General features: G+C 50.6%; 5 protein-coding genes across 5 annotated transcripts; 2 read left to right on the forward strand and 3 right to left on the reverse strand.

Moving 5' to 3' along the window:
* Window positions 1-806: 806 nt before the first annotated feature.
* CGCS363_v011863 (uncharacterized protein) lies at window positions 807-1,079 on the forward strand (the record flags this gene model as incomplete). Its single annotated transcript, XM_036643712.1, has 1 exon — window positions 807-1,079. One exon carries the CDS (start codon window positions 807-809, stop codon window positions 1,077-1,079), a length of 273 nt encoding a protein of 90 aa, XP_036491017.1.
* Window positions 1,080-2,092: 1,013 nt separating this feature from the next.
* On the forward strand, window positions 2,093-3,396 carry CGCS363_v011864 (uncharacterized protein; the record flags this gene model as incomplete). The annotated part of the gene is made up of 2 exons (XM_036643713.1): window positions 2,093-2,363; window positions 2,420-3,396. 2 exons carry the CDS (start codon window positions 2,093-2,095, stop codon window positions 3,394-3,396), a joined length of 1,248 nt encoding a protein of 415 aa, XP_036490829.1.
* A 226-nt stretch (window positions 3,397-3,622) lies between these two features.
* ddh-1 (D-2-hydroxyacid dehydrogenase) lies at window positions 3,623-4,859 on the reverse strand (the record flags this gene model as incomplete). The annotated part of the gene is made up of 3 exons (XM_036643714.1): window positions 3,623-4,593; window positions 4,658-4,679; window positions 4,782-4,859. 3 exons carry the CDS (start codon window positions 4,857-4,859, stop codon window positions 3,623-3,625), a joined length of 1,071 nt encoding a protein of 356 aa, XP_036491023.1.
* Window positions 4,860-14,135: 9,276 nt separating this feature from the next.
* CGCS363_v011866 (uncharacterized protein) lies at window positions 14,136-15,098 on the reverse strand (the record flags this gene model as incomplete). The annotated part of the gene is made up of 1 exon (XM_036643715.1): window positions 14,136-15,098. The coding sequence occupies one exon, from the start codon at window positions 15,096-15,098 to the stop codon at window positions 14,136-14,138; it is 963 nt and encodes a 320-aa protein (XP_036491022.1).
* A 606-nt stretch (window positions 15,099-15,704) lies between these two features.
* On the reverse strand, window positions 15,705-16,568 carry CGCS363_v011867 (uncharacterized protein; the record flags this gene model as incomplete). Its single annotated transcript, XM_036643716.1, has 3 exons — window positions 15,705-15,733; window positions 15,795-16,288; window positions 16,348-16,568. 3 exons carry the CDS (start codon window positions 16,566-16,568, stop codon window positions 15,705-15,707), a joined length of 744 nt encoding a protein of 247 aa, XP_036490828.1.
* Between the last annotated feature and the right edge of the window lie 3,135 nt (window positions 16,569-19,703).

Consider the following 19,703-nt stretch of genomic DNA (forward strand, 5'->3'; position numbering starts at 1 on the left):
TCACGTCTTGTAATGACGACAGCATTGGGGCGTTCGTATGTCAGCCGTTCTTTCAGATCGTTAGACGAATTCTGAGGGACTGTTGCTCTCAATTTGTAGTTCTGTTCACGCATTTACAGTTGCTTGAGATTGTCTTCCCGTTTTTTGCTCGGAGAATCTATAAAGGCCATGGCCAAAGACAGATCTGGAGAGTCTCTGATGCATCAGCCTTCCGCTCCTTTCTGATGGGACAGACGTTTGGTGCGGGAAGATAGAATGGACTGTCTATTGGCCCGAATCTGACAACCATGGTCGGCATCTGTAGGATCAATATTACGTACTACACCATTGGCATCACCATCCGGCTCTTGGCTCATGGATTCCAGTGTAGTTCAGGTATGACTTGTGTAATAATACGACGAGAGTTACCTGCTTTAGTTTGTATGTATGGAGACATTGAAGTATTTTAGGCAGGATCCAGATTGGAAGATGATGTTTGGCAGTAGAGGTATCACAGATTTAAACAGCTTGAATAAAATACATATATAACGAATAACCTTGTGCTTCCAGTCTTGAATCAGCTCAAATGTTGGACTTCACACTCAATCAAGAACTAAACATCAGCCCAACTACAACAGTCAAGGCAAGCTATCATTCTTCCTCAGCTTCCAGAAGCTCACTGTTTCTGTCAACCCATCCTCTGGCCTATTTACTAAACCACTCCCGCAGACATCCATCTCCCAACCATGCGCTTCACCACCTCCATCCTTGTCTCCCTTCTCGCCATCACCGCACAAGCGGCCGTTGCTAATGACGATTCCATTGCCATGGCCCCGCGCGAGGAACTCGTCGACCGGCAAAACCAGGTCTTCTCGCTCGACAAACGAGACTGTGTGAAGACCGGGTGCAAGTGCGACACCCGCGGCTACCAGCGAAGAGTCTGCGGGGCCTGCAAGCACCCTGACACTAAGAAGTACATCGTCACGAGGAAGAGGATCAGAAACCACATATACGAGTGTTCGGCTGATGGCGAGTCTTGCTGTGACTATGGGGTTGCTGATGATTGTGGCAAAAAGGGGCAGAGATGCCTCTTTGTCTAGAGGGGTCTTCAACGCTTCCGGGGCAGGGGGGCTGAAGACAACGGGCAGTAGTGGACTGTTTCGAAAGATTGTTTTGCTTTTTTATTCACTTTCTCTGAAGCTACTAGTCACTCTCTAAGCGGGATTGGAATGCGTTATGCACAGGAGTCTTGCTATCCGGGCGGATACTTCTAGCTGACCGGGCGGATAACTACCTTACCTATATCAGGTCTTATAGTTAATTTTATCTCGATTAACTTCTATTATCTTCGTCGCTACTCTATCCCTCCCTCTGTCCGTATGATCATCATCGTCGTCGTCGTCGTCGTCGTCGCCGCCGTTAGTGTCGTTATATTCACATCTACACCCGCCCGGTTAGCCAGAAGTATCCGCCCGGATACCAAAACTCATGCACAGCTCAGCTATCAGTAGAGCCCATCCAAGGCAAGGATCAACGTTAGCAAAAATTGTCGATGGCATTTTATGTCTGCTTCTGCTGCCATTAGAATCCCCGGGGACATTTTGTCTTAGTCAAATCATACTAACATTAGTCTAGCAACACGTACATTCTCAAAATATCCTGAAAGAACATCGAAGACTCATCAAGCCGGACAGCATGGATGAGACAGCCAAAGACAGGTGACCTAGAACCCATGCTTGGTTTTAATACACAGCACTTGGTTCCAAACTCATAGAGTCCCTCTTGTTCTTTTGGCGTAATAATGATTCTAGAAGGTTTTGACGCTTTGATGGTATGGCAATACCGAGCCATCTTGGGGAAGACGTTCCTCGATTTGGGGTAATGTCTGTCGGCAAGGGCCATGGCTCACTCGGGATCATGGTTACGGCCTAAGAACGTCCACGTCTGAATTCATGACAGTGAACGCTCTGATAAACAAAGATCTTTTCTCTTTTATTTTGATCTCACCCTCGCAGCTTCTATGAGATTCTCTTCCCTCGAACCTCGGACCTATTCACTTGCTACCACTCATCCTCGACGATATTAGGCTTGTCATCTCTGCCCATTGACACAGATGGCGGCGAGCAACCGTCAATCCCCCGAAGATGTGGGCATGGCCGACGCCCCAGAGAAGCTACCCGCCACGCCTAAAGAGCGCGAAAAGCTGATGGAGGAGAAGTTCGCCAGCGTGCTGCGCCAAGAGAAGCGTACGCTCCGGAGCTTCTACGATGCCCAGGAAAAGGGTGCCGCAAAGTGGCTCGTCAACAGAGGTGTTCAGGTTGTCTCGGCCTCGTGGTTCGAGTGGGAGGTTCACGTGAAGGTCTGGGCCAAACTTTCTGCTACAGGTTTGTCGCCAACGCCTCCCAGTTCCATTGCTACGTACATCCTAACCGACGAACAGGGCCGAAACAACCTCAGCAGACCGACGTCGGAGAGTTTCCATGGATATACGAAGAGCCCAGCATGGCTCCCGCGAGCCCTACCGACGCCTCCCAGTTGTTCGCCGAACTCAGACTCGCAATCATCCGAGAGAACAGTCTTCCAGCACTCACCCGCATCGAGAAGCATCTCCCCTTGATGAACGAGGAGCCGGAGATGGCGCGCAACTTCAGGGGCGGAATGGACCTTGCGCTCCGCCAGAACATCTGGGACGATGTCTTCCTCGGCGAGCCTTGTGTGCCTGGCCATCCATTCGAGGTGGTCATCCCCTTCGCTGAGAAGCTCCGCACGCATGGCGTCCTCGATGCCGACGAGCTGCGAAAGCACCTCCCCGCCGCCGTTCATGGTCGAATCATCCGTCGCCTCAACCCCAGCGGACACTACGTCTCTGTCATCGTCTTCGGCCTCGCGCCCAACGCCTTCGATAACCCGATGAATCGCATGAACCTGGCCCTGAGCTATAACATGGCGCTAAACTGGGCCAGGAAGATCGTCGTCACTGGCACCAGCTGCCCTGTTTCCGACGCTTTCAAGAACTTCATGATCAGGCCCGTACAGAAGGAAGGTGAAGGTTCTTCGCAGGTGGTTGGTCTAGCGGAGCAAAGGGTTTTCAGTGATGAAGAGCTGAAGCGATGCGAACACGCCCTCGCGCTCATGCCGTGGACCTCTGAGGCGGACCATGCCGCCTACCGCGTGGGCCAATGGCTGCAGCAGCAAATCGCGATCACGCCCGTCCAGGATCGCTACAACCTTTTGCGAAAGTGGTGCCAGCAGAAGCACACCAACCTCGAGAACCTCACGCCGGTTGAGCTGAGAGATGCCTGCCGCCGTGCTTGGGAGAAGAGGATTTCGGAGTGGATGACGGAGCGGGAGATCACCAGCTGGTCCTGGAACATGGAGACCTTCTACGCGAGACAAATTGCGGCCGTCGACTCTTAGGAAATCATTCGAAGCTAGAAGAGGAAAATCAGCATCGTTGCACAAAGTCCTGTGGGAGATTCTGGATGGTTCAGATGCGACAAAAGACAACAAGAGGGCTTTGTATTGATCATGTTCATACGCTTTGTATTTACTCCCATAGCACCCGTCTAATTACCTCCCAATCATGCTTTTTTTCCTTTTACATAATCCCGTCCGATCCAAGCGCCCCTCCAAAGCCCCCGTTTCAGATGACGTTCTTCAGCGGCTGGCCGGCCAGGAACCGTCTCAAGTTGTACGCCGTCAGGGCCTCCGCACCCTGGGGCCGGCCGCCAGCAGCGTGCGGGGAAACAATAACGTTTGGCGCCTTCCACAGCCGACTCGACTCGGGCAACGGCTCCGTGACAAACACATCCAGCGCGGCGCCGCCGACCTGGCCGGCCTCGAGCGCATCCACCAGCGCGTCCTCGTCGACGGAGGTGCCGCGGCCGACGTTGACGACCCAGGCGTGCTTGGGCAGCAGCTTGAGGCGCTCGGCGTTGAGGGCGTTCTTGGTGGCGTCGGAGCCGGGCAGGATCATGACGAGGGCGTCGGTCTCGGGGAGCAGCTCGGCGAGCTTGTCCTCGCCGTAGACCTCGACGCCGTCGCGCACGCCCTGGCCGCGGGCGATGCCCTTGACCTGGGCGCCGAGGCCGCGGAGGTGCGGGGTGAGCGACTTTGCGATGTTGCCGAAGCCCCAGATGAGGACGCGGGCGTCGCGCAGGGTGGTGAAGGCGCCGGCGGGGCGGTCGGGCTGGGGCCCGCCGAGGTGGCCGGGCCACTTGTTCTGCAGCTGGTAGTCGCGCATCTCGTAGAAGCGGCGGGCGGCGTTGAGGAGGAGGCCGAGGGCGTGCTCGGCGACGGTGTGGTCGTGGAGGCCGGAGCCGGTGGTGACGGTGATCTTGGTGGCGTCGAAGCCGGCGTTGAGGACGTCGTTGGGGCCGGCGGCGAGGGATTGGATCCACTTGAGGTTCTTGAGGCGGCCAGCGGCGTCCTTGAGGTTGTCGGCGGAGTTGGTCCAGGTCACGAGGATCTCGGCGTCGGTGTGCTCCTCGGGGATGGCCGTCTTGACGTCGTACGGGACGAGCTTCACGGAGAAGCCCTCCAGGGACTCGATGTCGAGCTTGAGGGAAGTTGGGTAGAGAAGCTTCATGGCGGCGGTGGTATCTGGGGCTGGATCTAGAGTTGACGTGAGTATTTGGCCCGGCTCGACCTGAGTTGTTGGAAGATGGAGGGTTCGTACCTTGGGATGCGGGATTAGGGATCTGGTCAAAGCAAAAGGATCGTGAAACTGGAAAAGAAAGCGCGCGTGGTGAAGAGACCTGGGTTGTATGGGGTTTTACCTACTCGGCTACAGATTGGCCGACCGACAGCGATGACGGAGGAACGGGATAGCCGCGATTTCGTCTAAAATAGCGTGCTGCTTCACCAGTGTTCCCTGCCATGGTGGGGGAATACACCACACTACCACCCTTTGGAGGCACAAAGTGGGGGGTAGTGCCCCTCCCCCTCACGACAAAAATGGCGGGGTTCTCTGGAAATGAGGGACGAACACCGACACTGCGATGCCCCGACTCGCCGCGAATTGCCGTCAAATACGTGGTGGCCCACGCTCTAGCGCACCCAAATCATCTCTGACTCGTCCAAACGAGCAAGGAAGGTTGACAAGACATCGGAAGAAATTGCTCTATTGGTCAATCGATGAATAGCCGGCACAAACACCGAGATGGTGTGCCACTTTCTGCCACTTTCCCGGATTTAAATCCGTGTCGGCAATGGAACCAACCTGTCTACACAGGTCCCCCAACCCCCATCCCATCGTTCCATGATGCATCAGACTCCTCCTCGTGACCGATCGGTGTGTGGTGATTCACCTTGGCCATCGGCTATCTACCAACTAGCCGTGCTAAGCTTCCGGGTATCGCATGCTCGCAAACGCATCGGCTCCGGCCAGCTGGATGAACCCGTCCAAGATACGGAGGTGCGGTTGGAGGAGTCCTGTGTGAGGGTTCTCGCTGCCTTTAATAGCCGCTGTTAGCTTTACGAATGAGATTCATGCCTCTTGTGTCAACCACCAATAGTCTCAAGGTTCTTTCGTAACCTTTGACGATCGAGATCGGTAACCGGTTGCCTCCCGTCGAAAGACTTTCGGATCGGGAAGAGGTTCGGCTCGGTTCTGCTTGGATTCGGTTCTGCTTGGATGATTTCAAACCAATCTTATGATGCCGTGAGAGATCAATGACTAGTAGAAACTGCATTCAAGGCCGGGTTGTTAAACGTCCATCTCGATGGCTGCAGTGTAATGACTCTTGATCGAAGGATATTCCCTCGTATGGTTTGAGATATGGTGCAGGATTTCTAGTCTACAATTCCACAGCAGATGTGTTGAGGATAGCCTTTCCGCGCCAAGGACGGGAATAGTTCGATATCCTTTCTGTGAAGGTCATCGTCTGTGATGCCACTTGGACGTGCTGTGTGGATTGTTCTGGAAGCAAAGGTTGACTTGACCTGGAAAACGTCTTGGAGGCCCTTTTCAGGATACTTCAGCTTTCACATCCTTGAAAGCATGTATGATATCTTTGTCCTTCTCTCTAATGTATAGAGGAAGGTTTCCAGGGGCGAGGAAAGGCTTACCAGTGGACAAATGCCGAGGTATCTGCCTCGTCCCGAAGTTTGCGACAACATCGTGTCAGAACAATGAATGTTTCTCGACTTCTTTTTGTGTGAGGCACTGAGGAGTCAGACTCGAGTGATGAAAGCAAGACCCAATGAGTAAGGAAAAGAGACAGCCGATGAGGGGTTAGGAGTGGAATGGATGTTTATACCCGCTGAGCCCCTGAGACAGCAACACGAGATGCACGCAAGTCTTCTTGGCTACCTCAAACAAATCACATGTTATGAACAGCATTCAACGTCTACTCAACGCGAATTTTGCCATTGATTTTCAGGTCTTTGCAGGCGTTAGCCCACAACACAGGGTTCATCCAATGCAATACAGGACTATCCCATCAACCATGGCGGACTACGGCACTTCTCATCAGCGGATATCTTCAGTTTTCCCCTACTTCGCCTATACACAATAACCGTTACTTACTAGAAAATTCCGTCGATCTTTTCTGATTGGGAAAAGGTCCCTAGCCGACTAGCACTTCATGGGATACCACGTCCTAAAGGAGTAAATGGGCAAGGAAGGATCCGTTCTAGACTTCCTGTGGATTCCTGAATCAGTAAAGATCACCTTCCTGGGCTGTTATTCGTTGATTTCAGTGTGGGGGCTCTGCAGTAGTCTCAAGCCTTCTAAGTTGGTTTCCTTCATCCATAGGTAGTATAACGTACCTACCTACTTGCTGTATTGAGGTGTAAAACCATGAGAAGCAGACTTCGACGAGCTACTGCATATCTCTTGCTTCTCTTGTGACCCAGATTAATCATCATCATCAGGCTTCAAGAGGTCCATGATATGTGACGTGGCTGCTGCCGCAGCTGTTGGAACAAGGGTTGTGTTTGCTTCTCGCATGTTGGAAGCCAACGCAGAACCAACAAGCAACAGCTGAGACAATATTTTGGGCCAATCGCAAACCAAAATAAGATTAGAAGGATCCGCAACTCAATTCCTATCCACGACGTCTAATTTCTAGTATTTTGTCGTTCGTTTTTGCTGATAGCATCACATTCGCGATCTACGATGCATTCCGGTTGGGTGAGGCGTCCTTTCTCGACAACACGCTTTCGTTGAATACCATTGTTTTCACAATGCGTTTCTTTACTCGCCATTCTGAATTCCTCTGAGACTTGACGCCTAACCTTTCATTGTTGGAAATCCCCCGTAAATCGGTATTTCGCGGTCGCGTCGCAACCATGGCCCTCTCGGTTACCCCTTTTCTCTCCGCGTCCACCACAGACGACGACGACACCACCACATTCGTCACCGCGACAGTTGTAAAGACCGCAGTCGTCCGTTTGAGTCGATCTACAATCATCTTCACGCTCGGTACTGATTCCGGTCTTTCCACTGCGCAGACGACTTCTGCAGAAACGACACGTGTGGATGCGACAACTTCTACACCAACGGAAGCCACCACGACAACGACGACGACGCCCGAACCCACCACAACGTACAGTTCCGCCCAATCCACAACTGCTGAGCCAAATTCAACGACGTCAAGTTTGTCTACCACGACCTCAACACCTGCATCTACCGGTGTTCCCCTAGCGACGAGCATCGGAGTGGGCGTCGGCGTCGCTCTCGGCATCCTTTTGCTAGCATCCATAGGCTTCTTCATATGGTACAGACGACGTAAACGCAAGACCAACATGGAGGCATCTACGGTTGCTGAGACTGGACAAGCGGATAGGTTTCGGGTGGAGAAGACAGGTGTCAACGAGCTTGACGGGGCACATACGGAGAGATTCTGGGGACGCGCCGAGCTGCCGGCTGGTCACCGTTTATCGGAGCTGGATGCCGGGCCTGTGAGCTCGGCATCCACGCCGAACGCTTTTGGCCGGAGATCGGAGATGGCGGCAGACGATACCCTGATGGCACAGAGATAGAATGCTGGGACTCGATTTGTGGCGCTGTAATGAGGAAATAATGAGTTGAACAACTCAACTAACACTAATTTTCTGAGAACCTGGAATTGTAAAATATGGTTCAGTTCAACCTACGTGAATTTCCGTAACAAACCATGAAGGTAGAGGGGTTCAAAGGGTGAGAATAGGCACCGGCATCTGAGTTCAAGTCTTTTGGCTCATCCAGACACCCGGAGGTCCCTCGTCAATACTTTTTTCTTTTCTTGCCACCAGTTGAGTCCGGAGGCCTTCTTCCCAGACGCTCCATTGGTATCCGAGTTCGGACCATTGACTGTTCAACTCTTTGCCACATCCTTCAATGCTTATTGACGTCTATGTTTCTCTGCATATGAAAAGTTTCATAAGACGTAGCAAAGGACTCTCTGCGCTTAGACACTTTTACAAGCCTTAACATGTATCTCTCTAGATTTTGCTGCATGTCCCAGTCATTGGAAAACACTTTACGACAAACATTGCTCAGATTTTGGACCATCTGAGAATTTTAAGTGAGGTTATGCAGCTACAAGACTCATAGTTATGACCAGCGCAATACCAGTACGACATATTTGCTCAACACGTTTCGCATTCATACAAAACAATTAAATGAACTGAATGATTAGATGATCATGCGTTGAAGCATTGCAGTATCAGACCAACCAATAGATCATCGACTTCAATTTCAAAAAAAGCGTCTTGTTATTTAATAGTTCTCAGGTTGCGCTACTGGCCCGAAAGGATAGAGACTCTTCGCTCTTTGATCTGACTTTCAGAGTCCGACGATGGCCAATCCGTTTTAGACTATGAGTTGCATAGACAAATGGCTGAATACTGATGAGATTGAAAGCTAGATAGCTAGCAGAGATATCTCTACGACGACTACTCTCATGCGGTTTCAGCCAAAACAGAATGATGATATATTTTAGCCGTATACGGCCACGAATTAAATGGCTACATCTCCTTAAACGACAAACGAGCTTCATCTAAGTCCAATATCGGAAAGTGCAACCCGTCAGTCGACGAGATATTAGCCGGAATTCTCTGGCCAGGCTTATGTTACTGTATCTCTTGTTACTGGTTGGGCTGCAGTCTGCAGAATCTCCTCAACATCATGATAATACGTTCCATATCCGATATTGCTTTTCGAACCAGATTTCTCAGCCAATATCTCCAAGCAACCCTCACTTTACGATGCTGGCACGAATCGCGGACCACACCCACCTGCAAAATCTGGGGCGTTGGCATTTGGTGGGAAGCCTCGGAGCGCTGCTCACAAAATATGCACGTCAGCTTCGACTGTGATCCGATTTGAGCTCTTCTATCGCCAGCCTCGTGTATTGGGCCCCCAAGAACGTGGCACTGGGCTGTTGGGTTACTCTGGGTACGAATCCCGGCATCGAAATCCTGTCGATCACCGAAAAGGCACATCGTAGCCTGCTTCACCACACCTTTACGCCCGCATAATGCTTTAAATTCGTCATGGTGTATTTCTTTTTGAAGATCTGCAGATATATTTGGGGCTTAAATAGTAGTCATACGGGCTTGCTCGGGCATATCTCCTCCGTGCCTTCATTGGTCCACGTCGTTCAGATATCCCCCATGTGTTGGGTGAGTCCATAACAACCAAACAGTTCTTGCACTTCTTTCCACCAAAATCGACATTTACAAAATAACTCATCCAGTCAATTTACTTCTCCCACAACCTTCTTGCATTCTAGACTCGGTGCTGATCTCGGGCTTGTCATGGTCTGGAGGGTTGCCAGGGCCTGGGTCCGACTGCGGAAGCATTTCTGCGCAGTTGCATGAGGCTTTGGTCTCGTGGACTACCCCTCCCGTGAACGGTGAGCAACATAACCACGTGCAGCTAGATTTTCGATCGGGACGCCTACTAGTTGCCTTGTTTATTTCAACGAATCAGAATTCACTTGAACGTTGAAACCCTTTCGGATAGTTCCGTCTAGCTTGCCTTGTTGGACCTCAGCTCCAAGGTGATCTCTTCGTCATATTACTCTCATGTGATCTTGGACGTTTCCAACCCTCTCAGCATCTCCAACAAAGCGCAATTCTACGTTTCAGGCGTCCCGGAAGGCATCCGGTTTGTGAATTAGAATGGCTTCCCGCATTAGTGAAGCCACGTCAGGCATTTCTTCTTGATTGAAATGAGGGGTTTATCAAGGGCTGCGCCTCACCGATGTCGTATCCTATCCCCTTCGAGAAGAGCGCAACCTTGAAAAAACATGATAGACCCATCGATGATCTGATGATGTACAGCTCGGTGAGGAAGCAGCCACTCAACTTCCGCATATGTCTAGGACAACCTTCACAGCGTTAGGATCTGGATGGAATATATGAAGTCGTATCTCCCACTCCATCTTCGAAATTCCATAAGCACAGATCGGCCCCTCGAGGTCATGAATACGCAAAATGCAATAATGAGGCTGTAGACCTTGAGACATTAAGCCAATAGCATCACTCGGCTGCTGCCTAAAATGACAGAAAGCGCGGGAATGGGGTTGTGGAAGATTTGGCCAATTGGACTTCCTGAGGTGTATGCATGTAAGTGCATCCGTCTCCTGCACATCACAGCTTGCGAATCAACCGTTTTACAGCAGGCTCTCAGGGCACAAACCCCGCATGCAGGTTGCCAAGGCACCCTCTAGTGATAAAAGTTCCCGCTTCGGTGGCCCGGGGAAAGGCTCCGGTCAGGAATCTTGAAACCTCTCGATGAGTGTCACAAAAAATAAGAAGTGTTTTACTGTTGAATGTGACCATGTTGTTGCCTCGTAAGCGGCCACCATCGAGATAAGGGGGTTGGGGAGGTAGATCTTCGTGAAACGCTGAGGATTGGACAGCCTTGTATGCGCCGCTATTCTGCATCGCTAGCAAGCGGGGTTTTCTAGGTGTCATGCACTGTAACATTTGGGTGCCGGCATTGGTCGCGGGGCCGGGAGGGGGAATTGCGATTGTAGTTCTTGGTGGGACCGAAGCGCAAGTGAGACCAGGCTGCAATGTTCAGATACAATGATAGTCCAGTCAGAAGGCGGACAGATGGTGTGCTTCGCTCAAGGAGTAGGCCATGCATGCCGTTGAGGTCGATCTTGGCTTGGGATTAGAAGATGGTCGGGAGCCAGATGCGAGGGCCTTTACGTATGGCCTGAGACCCAGATGAGGTGAGATGTAAAGGAAGGCCTTTGGTGTAAGCTGCTTCGTGCTCGGGCGTAGCTGACAGCCCATCACAGTGAGCACTACTCAAGCTGCTGAATCAACCGTCTGGAAATGGGTAAGCAGGAAGAGAACCGTCGCCGAGGAATTTGCCATTGCGCCGACTGCGACAATGGCGAATTGAAGAGAAAGGCTCCACGGATGGGGAGTGGACACAAGCTCAAGATTCCTCGAACGACAGCGGTGATGCACGACAATTTCCCTCAAGACGCTATCAATGCGTGCCATACTAGATCTGCCTGCATAAAGCGGTTCGAATTCAAATAGCCCCCTGGTTATGTTCCAGCGCATGCCATCACTGCAAGAAATAAATATTGACCCTATTACTTACAGGGCTCCGGTTTCACTCATCTCTTCAAGCTCCCAACTAATGGCGGTTAGATGAGAGGCAACCACGCGGGGCCGTTGCCTACTTAAGTTCTGAGAGGGGCCGGGTCGCTTGATGGGCTGCCTACATCGTAGTTCAAACGAGTAGCCAACATGGCCCCCAATGCCACTCGTTACCCTATATATTCAACTGTCTAAAACAGCCCATTCCTCCGTGGCTTAGGTGAAAGATGCCTTGATATTTCTTCGTCATCAATCCTGTAAAAGGACCGGGCGTTTCCATCTCATCCGGGACTCGGCGAGTCGCAAACGCTCAAACACTCTGACGGGAATTACACATCAAATTGGACTCGAACTCCACATGGAAAAAGGCAAGAGAAGGCAACCGTTTCGCCTGAACTTACCCCCAAGGATCTCGGTAAGAGACCAGGGTCAAACTATAGAACATGGTTGTCCTAATTTATTTCACATGGGCGTCATGCTTTCCGCCTCGTGGACTAGGAGACTAGTGGAATGTTTTCCAGGCAGGCGGAACCCCGGATGGTTTCTTCAGCACACTGCATTGCGGGCCTCAGCGGCCTTCGGTGTCCCAGGCTCCGCTCCACATCCGCTCACCGAATAGGAATCAGGGATGCAATGGAAATTTGATATCTGGCTTTCTACGTCGGTTGGTAAAGACCGAAATTAAAGCCGTTGAAGGGCAAACGCATGCGGCAATTCTTTTTCTTCATATTGGTTGGTGTGGCAGTCGAAAGGTTTCCGGCCCTTCTGCCTAGCGCTCTTGAACGTTCCCAGTGAGTGGGGACCATTCCGGAAGACGACGATGGCATTGCCCGCTAGCGAGGACCCCTCCGTTTCCAGAAGATTATGGACCATCGCATGACATAGCCTGGTTGCCTTGTAGGCTGCAATGAGGGATTTGTAAGTTTTCCTCACGTGTAAATCGCTGACGACTCCGAAGACGTCGCTCGTGGCTGAGGCATGCGGTATTGTGAACAGACGCTCACCGCACTGCGCTGCCTGTTGCCAAAGCTTTTGGAACCTATTTATGAATGCATGGCTCAAAACCGGGGCATTGGGTCGATAATGTAGACGACAACCTATCAAGAAAGATTGTTTTAACAACCAATATCTTTCAATTGACGTGAGGGTATTTTAGGACGTAGCTTTAATTGAATAAAAACATTAGGAAGCACATTAATACTTACCAATAACAGATGTTCCGTAGAAGACTTCTGGTGTTTTTTTTCTAGCATCATACTTTTCGAAATTCTTCTCTCCTCTCCTCTCTTTCTCTCTATCTCTAAAGTCTTAGATGCAGGTGGTATTCATATAAATATAGTATTCGTTGAACAGTCGAGGCGCGACTCTAAGACTTCATTACCTATGTAGGGTTACGAATATTCTCTATTAATTTAGATAATGATAATTTATAAATTCTGCAGACTAAAGTCTTTGTCCCTTATATTGTTATAAGTGTACGTTTTCTCTGTTACGCTACGACTAAGTTCAGCCCGCTAGCGTAAATAATTATGTTTCCCTAGTTTTTAATAATTGTGTAATACAGACTCTAATGTTGAACGATGAGCCCCAACCCAGGACATACTAATTATTAATCATGCCTAAAATTTATCCTCATAATGTTCCTTCCGCATTGTCAGCGTATTTGTTAAAAACGTTTAGGTAAGAGGGCAGATATACTGTTCTGTTACTACGTTAGCAGCTTACGTCTGAAGATGCCTACTCGAGGGCCTCCGCAGATATTGTTTCTTTCTTTGTGAATACTGAAACGAATTTCTTTGATGGATGTTGACAGCCACATGTTCTTTTCGTCGGCAGCACCAAACCTCTTTCCTTGACTAACCTCTTCAACTTAGGTCGTTTACAGGCATCCAGGTTGCCGTTCTTGATCAAATTCGAGTTGGAAGACAGAAAAGATCGTCTCAGATGATTCGCTCACTTAAACATCAAGTCTAGGTGGGTCGACGTCTTACTCACTGTGTATTGATGCTAGTCAACCTTGTGAAGCTACCCAGTAGTGAAGAAACAGCAGCCCAGACGGGGACATGTGCATACAAAACGTACAGAGCGTGTTGGCTGACGCATCAGCAAGAATATTGAAAATAATGTAAGGATTGTTTATTGTCCTAAAGCTACCGTCTCTTTTTGGCACTTCTTGAGAAGTGACTATGTACGCGCCAGCGATCACCCACAAGGTGGTGAAGCCCTTATGGTCTCCATCTCAAGCCTGATATGCGTATTTACAAACACTTACTCATATTTTTGAGCATATTCGCTCAACAACCAATTGTTAAAACATAAGAAATATTTGTGAAGCTCGTTGACTCACCTCTTGGTTCTATGGGGTATGAGAGCTGCTGTGGAAATGATCGAACACCGTATGCTATGTGGACTCGATAAACAGTCCGTTGCAGACACCGCCAACGCCAAAACAATGCAGTGCTGTTACACAAGAGACACACCAGCCTGACCACCTACCCCGCAAGGTGGAAGACCTTGACAGTATAAAGACATGCAAAACCCCCCACCAAACTCCAAGCTCCATAAACAAAGTAGAAAAAAAAATCGAAAGCAAAACAACAACTCTACACTGCACTTGCTGGCGCATCTGGGATGTCCACATCACCGTCTTCTCCTCTCCCCCATCTGTTCGGCTGTGTCGGTGCTCCACTCTCTGTTTCTGATACCGTTGGCAAGTTGTCGATCTCGATGGCATACCGCGATGCCACGCCGAACTGCCTCAGATTTTTATCGTACGTGAGCCATGCGCCCGAGGATGCCAAGCGGTTTCCTAGCCAGAGGCAACGGTCCTGCCGTTCCTCCATCATGGAGGCAACTTCGAAATATTTCTCCTCGTCGTCAATCTTGGCGGCGGTAAACCAGTCGGCTGGGTAGTATTTCTCGACCCAAAGGAGACCGCGCTGGGCGAAGTCGTCAGGTAGCGGGCGTGGGCTTTCCTTCTCGTTTCGGGGAAATGCCTCGTTCTCAATCTTGTCAAAACGTGAGCAAGTGCCGACCAGGGTGTTGAGCATGAGTGAGATGAGCTTCCAAGGGATCTTGGACTCAATATGGCCCATGGCGACGGGGAATTTCGAAAGATGGTAGAGGAAGGAGAGGGTAACGTGAAGATACGGTGTGACGCTGGGGTCACCGAAGCGGCGAAAGACGACATCGTGCGTGCGGCAGGTAAAGTCAAGGGCATCAAGAAACTTCTGGGATGGGGCGGCGGCTTCAACCCCCTGCATTGCCGTATCCGGTTCGTCGGCGCGCGCTCCTGACTTGATCGTTCGCATAATGACGTTCGATTCGCTGCCATACTCTAGGAGGGAGCACCCGAGGGCGATGCCGATGTAGTAACCACTCTCCATCCATCGTCGCGTGGTCCGGCCAATGTGGTTGTCGAGACTCCCGATGAACTCGTCCACAGAAGGGGCGAGTTGCTCCTGGTTGCGGCCAGAGAAGAGGATGCCGTGAGCTCGAACGAAGGCAGCATCGATCTCCTGGAGACGGGTTGGCGACCCGTTGAGATGCGGCTCAAATAACGTCATGATAGACTCGCGAGCTGAAAGAAAGGGAATCGGAACGCATAAGCTTTTCGTATAGTAAAAGAGCTGCTGAAGAGCATTTGGCCTTGCAAGAATCGCAAGATGATGATACAATCTGCCAGTTGTGGGTGCTTTGTCGCTTGCTTTCGAGTACCAGTGTCTACTGACAGACGTCCAGACCTCGCGGTCCTTCAAATCATCATCCTCAATTGCCATACTAGATATCATGTCAGAACTCATACCATTCAACCTTGTCACGTGAAGACAGTCAGCTTATGCTGTTCACATACCGATATCTTCCAAGATCACCCAAGCACTCAATCCAAGTGTCTTCAAAAGTGGGTACCGTTTCATACAACAAAGCCATCATTGAGTAGGCCAAATATATAAAGGTCAACATGTGCTCTAGCGAGGCAGGAAGACGATGGCGCAGAAGCTCAAGGAAACTGTGAATCCCATGCCGCCACATACGGGCTGGCATTGCATATTTGCTTGCTAATCGCCTCAAGGCGGGGCTGGCTGACGGGTGCTGAGATGCCAAAAAGAAATCGTGGTGCTCGTGTAACAAGGTTCGATGTAAAGCGATAAGTGCTTGCCATTGCTCGTTGTTCAGTTTCGGACTTGACTCTGTCGTTGAACTTTGAGCATTATCGACTTCGATACATTTGCTCTCGACCATTACAAGCCCAGCGTATATGCCTTTGACCTCAGCAACCAGTTGCTCCTGAGAGATAGGACGCGTTTCTGGCTGCTTGATCAACACTTCCGTTTGGTCAACCTCAGGGCTGCGGGGCTCAAAAGAGCGAGTCGTCGAAGGCTTTGGCGACTCTGTATTGTCTTTCCTTTTCAGGGGCTCCTCTTCAGGAGACCATAGCTTCCCTGCCTTCTGCGTGGGCTCTCTTCGAAACTCGCTATCGGGCGCCCGGCTAGCATTGCCAGGTTGAATAGGGGCGCGAGCTCGACTTCGTTTAGGAGGGAGGGACGACTCGTCATTGTCTCTTTTGAGACTTCGGTTCGAGGCAGGACTCTTCAACTTCCGGCTATGATCCCCTTCCGAAGTGGGTTGAAGTATAGAAGACTCTAAATTGCCAACAACGGCGGTATTGGAGATCGGTTGGGATAGCTCTGAGGCGGCATGGGTTCCGGTAGGTTGAGGTGTGGCTGTTGGCAGGGGGTCGCGTCGGTCTTTAATTCTGCAGGTATTCGGGTTAGCGCCTGAACATGCGGCTCTGTTGACGGTGACGTGACTTACTGAAATAAGATTTTATCGATTAAATTTGTTTGGTCCACGTCACTGAGTTCGTGATGGTTCTCCTGGACGTGCTTTCGGATGTCGTCCTTCGTGGAGTGGGGAGGTAATAGCTGCTTGCAAGCTGGGCATTTGCGTCTCAAGTCCGCTTTTTGCCGTCTAGATCCAATGATTAGTGTGTCGATATCCGCCTTCTGGCCTGCTAAAGTCTTGTTCTCCGTCATGTTTGACCCCTTCTCTTGCGCTCGCAGTGTAGACCGGTACCAGGAAGACCGACAAAAACTGGGATCTGTGCCAAAGGATCGGACTAATATTTCTCCTAGGATTAAGAATAGTTCAAAGACGTCTTCAGGAACATAAGAAGCTGATCGCTCCCGCTCTTATTTTGCTTTAGATGGCGAACTAAGTTTGGAGGCGGCTTGAGGCAAATGGGAAGCAAAAAAGCGAGGGTCATTGATGGACATGCCAGGCTGTAATGGAATTCAACCGTCATGTTGGGGATCACTGTCGCGAGCGATTGTGCCAAAAAATGCGAACCAGTCCGCCAGGGAAGCTAGTGGGCGGCTGCCTGACGGAGACATGCGCGCACCATTCAATTTTTTCAGGGTCAAATGGCAGCCCCAGCCATTTTTGAATCTGCACCTCCTCATCATTCTCTGCCGTCCTTAAGGTATAAAGTCCTGACATCTTCCTCCGACGATTTCGCAATCCGCAAGCACGCCCGATTAAAAACCTAGAACAAGGCGTTCGTGCTGCCCGAATGCTGGCCGTTGGATTTCTATCCATGGTTAGCACTTCGATACATCGCAGCAGCGCTGTAAGTTCAGAGGCTCACACGGGGCCACGTAGCATGGGGGAAGCGGAGTCGCCCGGAGAGCGCTGCAATGACCCTGGGGTTGTGTGGCCAAAGCGCGTTGTCTGCCGCCCTCGCAGTTATGTAATTTTTAAAAGTACGCATGGGTGGGCGGAAGCTGCAGAATCAAGGGCGGACTTCTAAACGCAGTTTTCCTGCCCAATGCAAATATGCGTCGGTGTTCTGACAAGCTGCGTCCGATACAGCGGGAGACGGCCGAAGGGGTTGCATCCCTCACAGATATATCTGCTGTCTGACATCCTGCGGGTCATGGGGACAATAAAAGCGTGACCATCCCCTAAGGCCGAACATACCCGGTCTCATTTTCTATCCAATCCACAGTGACACTCTCAACAGTCTCCATGCAGGATCTGTTGTTCAAGGCTTCAAGTCAGCCATGCCTCATGTTCCTTTCTCATCATCTTTTTCTCCTCCCCGAAGTCTATCCTGCCCTCAAGTACATGAGGCATTAGTGTTTTAGACAAGAATTTGGTATCAACCATCATATGACTGATGCCCCTAGCTGAACGATGCAGCAGATTGACTGTCTCGGCCTACCACAGCACCTCGGCGGTATTTTACATGCCTCTTGAGCTTTTTGCTTGCAATGATTGTTCTTTCTATCTTTCTTTCTTTCTTTTTTCCCCCTTCCTTTTTTTTTTTTTTTTTTTTTCTTTTCTGTCTTTCTCTTGCAAGCGATTGGCGGCTCAAGTGGCCATCAGCTCAGCTGCGCCGGGCGGGTCCCCGGGCGCCGGGCGGTGCTGACTCTCTGCTCCGCGAATGGACGACTACACCTTCCTTGTGATGGTTTCGATGCTGAAAACAACGCGGGGATTTCTTTATTGTCTTTTCCAACTTAGAAGACGACAGTGTCGCAATTCTTGCTTTCATGTCTTGGCTTTTCCGTCGCCGAATACTCCGGTGGCGGCTGAAATACTTGCCACACATGCACACAGCCGCATTTCAATCCGGCGTCGCCGATATGTGCTGAGGCCAATACAACGACAGCTGAAGACTCTTCCTAGCTGAGTAATGCAACAAGAGGCGAATTCCTGGTGAAGACGCATCCAGAGAGAGACAACCGACATGGGGATATTACTTTGTCTGGTGTTCTCCGCTGCAGTGTGTGCCGAGGCTGGTCAGTTTAGTGGCTATGCTCGTATAAACACTAATCATTCTGTCGTCCTCTTTCACGATCTTGATTCAACGAAGCTGACGAGGTTGCAGTTACGTGGCGCCGTGGCTTTTGCCGGTGGCGGGACCTAAGTCCGCGCTCCAATCAGCACATATCTGAGGCTCCGACCACTTGCAATCTCCAACTTACCGAAGGCTTGGTAACTTCTAGGGATTGAGGTACAAAGCAAACCTGGATTCTCATTCGCTATTCGGGTCTTTCGCCGTTGCTCTGGATGTGGAGGCCTGCCCAGAAATTTTCACGGTGAGATCTTCCCGACGCCAGCATCTATTATCTACCTTAATGGCGAGACATTCGGAAAGTCATGATACCATAGCTTTGCCGGCCTTCATTCGCTCAAGAACCTAGCCTCCTGACGCATGATCCGGTTGCCTTGGTTCGATACGAGTGCTGCCTCAGTACCAGGGCCTAGAATAGCAAATATTTTCAAGGCGGTTATCTGCCTGGTTCAGGGCCCTGTTCGCTGGCCAGGCCACCACCCTCTCACCGAAAGAAGATGTCATCAATACTCAAATAGGCAGAAGCGGGTCACACTATCCATCTTGAAGCCTGAAGCAGAAGTTGATCTAAGCTGATCAATGACCATCGCACTGGAGTCCATTGGTCAAGAGACCCGCAGCTGCGCACATTTTGCTGATGCCTTTGCACAACCAACAGTCTTCCATTCGCATTTGTTAACACATGGATTCTAGACCTGGCAATGTCAAAATAGCATTGGTCCACCGAAAATTGAGGACTGAGGCAGGAGATTGTCAATGGTTGCCTATCCTTGGCTGGACATTAAGAACAGAGCCTTGCAAGCAAGCAGGGATCTATCTGGTGAGTTATATGCTCTCATGATTGTGAGATCCAGTTAGATGTCGATATGGTACGTGAACATCGCCACTCTTATGCGATAGACGTGTCATTGGAAATGACGGACCAAAGGCCTCTTTCAGCTGTTGAGTCTTGCCCATAATTGGGTCGGCCATTTTCTTGGACACAGCCAGATCTAGGCAGGAGAGGCTGTCACCTGAGTTTAACCCACCATTCAAGAGGTCTCTATTGAGGACCTTGCAGATGTGAGGCCATCTCCAGACTGAGTCATAACAGCTAGCCACTATTGGACGCCAAAATCTCTGGCGAAGTGAGAGCTCCATTCTTGTTGGTATAGCAGGCTTGTAATGTGGCGGCATTTCCCCGTTCCGGGCACCCGACCTTGAGGCCACAGCACCTTTCAGTCTAAGCCACAGACGAACGGAACAACAACAGGCGAGAGGTATTTGTATGTTTGCGACAAGAGAGATATCGTCCAAACAGCGTCCACATGCA

Source organism: Colletotrichum siamense (assembly GCF_013390195.1).
Source record: "Colletotrichum siamense strain Cg363 chromosome Unknown KSG_Cg363_contig08, whole genome shotgun sequence".
NCBI classification, from domain to species: domain Eukaryota; kingdom Fungi; phylum Ascomycota; class Sordariomycetes; order Glomerellales; family Glomerellaceae; genus Colletotrichum; species Colletotrichum siamense.